The 2,200-nt window shown below is 42.5% G+C and overlaps 1 protein-coding gene across 1 annotated transcript; it reads right to left on the reverse strand.

Moving 5' to 3' along the window:
- Positions 1–1,534: 1,534 nt before the first annotated feature.
- On the reverse strand, positions 1,535–1,978 carry ZNF334 (zinc finger protein 334). Its single transcript, XM_007446938.1, has 2 exons — positions 1,856–1,978; positions 1,535–1,702 (listed from the first exon to the last, which is right to left on the reverse strand). The coding sequence occupies exons 1-2, from the start codon at positions 1,976–1,978 to the stop codon at positions 1,535–1,537; spliced, it is 291 nt and encodes a 96-aa protein (XP_007447000.1).
- Between the last annotated feature and the right edge of the window lie 222 nt (positions 1,979–2,200).

Below are 2,200 nucleotides of genomic sequence, written 5' to 3' on the forward strand. Positions count from 1 at the left end.
GCTTAAAATGTCATCTAAACACTAACACAGTGTGCACAACTTCCTTTTTTTGCTTTTAATAATTAATTCCTTATTTAAATCCACTGTCACATGTTTGAGGACAGAATCCAACAGGGTGTTGTAGGTTGATGTGAGTCGCTCCAAAAGATACACTGAAGTCTTAACCCCTGTGTGCAGGAAAAACTCAGTTCTCCTGTGTTTCTCCTTTATCCCACACTACCACCACATTCACACTTGTGACACCAGATGTGTGGGGTTTTTTCCCACACCAAGCAATTCTGTGATACTGGTTGAGTGTCTTGTAATTTAACTCATTTCTGACTATACCCACCTGGGGATAGTGTCAAATCCCACAGGGTAAGGGTACAAGTCCCACAAGACTGCCCCTCAACCCCAACTTCAAATCCCAAGTCCAGGTTGTCACCTGTGCTTCTGACAGGTTGACTATAAATCAGAGGTTCCCGTGACCCTCTCCTAGAGTTTGATTAACCTGCTAGAGCAACTCACAGAACTCAGGTGAACAGTTTACTTGCTGTTTACCAGTTTATTATAAAAGGATATGATAAAGGATACAGGTGAACATTTAGATGGAAGACATGAGTAGGGCAAGGTATGTGGGAAGGGGCATGGAGCTCCTGGGGAAGCCACTCCCCCAGCACCTCCACCTGGAAGCTCCAAACCCCATACTGTTGGGGTTTTTATGGAGGTTCCATCATGCAGGTAGGAAGTGGAACCAGGAGGATGGAATACCATGGTTAGTCCCCTTATCACCACCTCTGCAGATGAAGGGATTTGGGTCCATTACTAGAAGGCTATGGAGACAGAGTTAGAAGACAAAACCCAACCTGTTCAATCTGAGAATTTAGAGCACCATAAATTAGGAAATTATAAGCTACTAAATTATCATAGGAACAGTTGGTTTTGATGTGGAATGAAATAAGGTTAGATCCTCAAACATACTGTCACACAACAATGTGGAAAGGAACAGATTAACTTAAACATCATCTCTTTCATTATTTTAAAAGGGAGGCACACGTGGCGTAATGTTTGAATTGTTGAACGTTTTCATGGTGCCTAGTGAATGTTACAACACACTTATTAAACACACTCTATTTTATTCTCCTGTGTGAGTTTTCTGATGTGATAATGAGGTTTGATTTATGGCTGAAAGTTTTCTCACATTAATTGTGTTTATACAATTTCACTCCTCTATGCCTATCCACAGAGCTTTAGCATTGTGTAAATTACTTGATTTGTTCCTTTGTTGATGACCGCTTTCTCGGAGCTCATTCCTTATGAGTCTTCTGAGGTAGCAGGAAGTTTGATTTGTGGCAAAATGTTTTCTCGCATCCGTGACACTCATAGGGTTTCTCCCTGTGTGTATTTTCTGATGTTCAGTGAGAGTCCACAGCCGATGGTAGGCTTCCCCACACTTGTTACATTCCTAGGGTTTCTCTCCCATATGAATTCTCCGATGTACTCTGAAGGCTGACTTATGGCAGGATTTCCCACGTTCAGCACATTCATACAGCTTCTACCCAGTGTGAGTTCGCCGGTGTTGAACAAAGGAGAACTTCTGGTGGAAGGTTTTCTCACATTCATTACACTCGTAGGGTTTATCTCCTGTGTGTGTCCTCTGATGGCGAGTGAGGGCCGACTTCCGGCAGTAGCTTCTCCCATACTGGCTACATTCATATGGTCTCTCCCATATAGTTCTCTGATGCTTGATGTGTGAGTTTTTGTTGATGGCATGTCCACGTCCATTGCACTCATAAAGATTCCCCTTTGTGTGCACTCTCTTATATTCACTGTGGTTTGACGTCACAGCGAATGTTCTACCACATTTATTAAACACACTGCTTTTCTCTCTAGTGTGAGTTCTGTGATGTATAGTGAGCGTTGACTTATGGCAGAAAAATTTCCCACATTTGTTACGTAGGTAAGATTTCTCTCCTCTATGAGTTATCCAATGTGCCATGAGGGTTGCTTTAGTACATAAAATTTTTCCACACTGACTGCATTCGTAGGGTTTCTCTCCTGTGTGAGATCTCTGATGCACACAGAGGGCTGAATGACAGAAGGTTTTCCCACATTCTTCACATTCATTTGGTTTCTCTCCTCTGTGTCTGCTGATGAACAGCGAGGTAAGATTCTTGCTGAAGGTGTTCCCACATTCTTTGCATTCATAAGGTTTCTCCCG

The sequence above is a fragment of the Lipotes vexillifer genome, unplaced genomic scaffold, assembly GCF_000442215.2.
Source record: "Lipotes vexillifer unplaced genomic scaffold, Lipotes_vexillifer_v1.1 scaffold565, whole genome shotgun sequence".
Classification (NCBI taxonomy): Eukaryota; Metazoa; Chordata; class Mammalia; order Artiodactyla; family Lipotidae; genus Lipotes; species Lipotes vexillifer.

Excerpts from the sequence above, each read along its gene's own strand:
- ZNF334 (XM_007446938.1), bottom strand. The coding sequence starts at position 1,978 with ATGGCACATTGGATAACTCATAGAGGAGAGAAATCTTACCTACGTAAC. Across the intron at positions 1,703-1,855 it reads ACACTAGAGAGAAAAGCAGT|AGACCATATGAATGTAGCCA; the intron begins GTGTTTAATAAA and ends ACTATATGGGAG.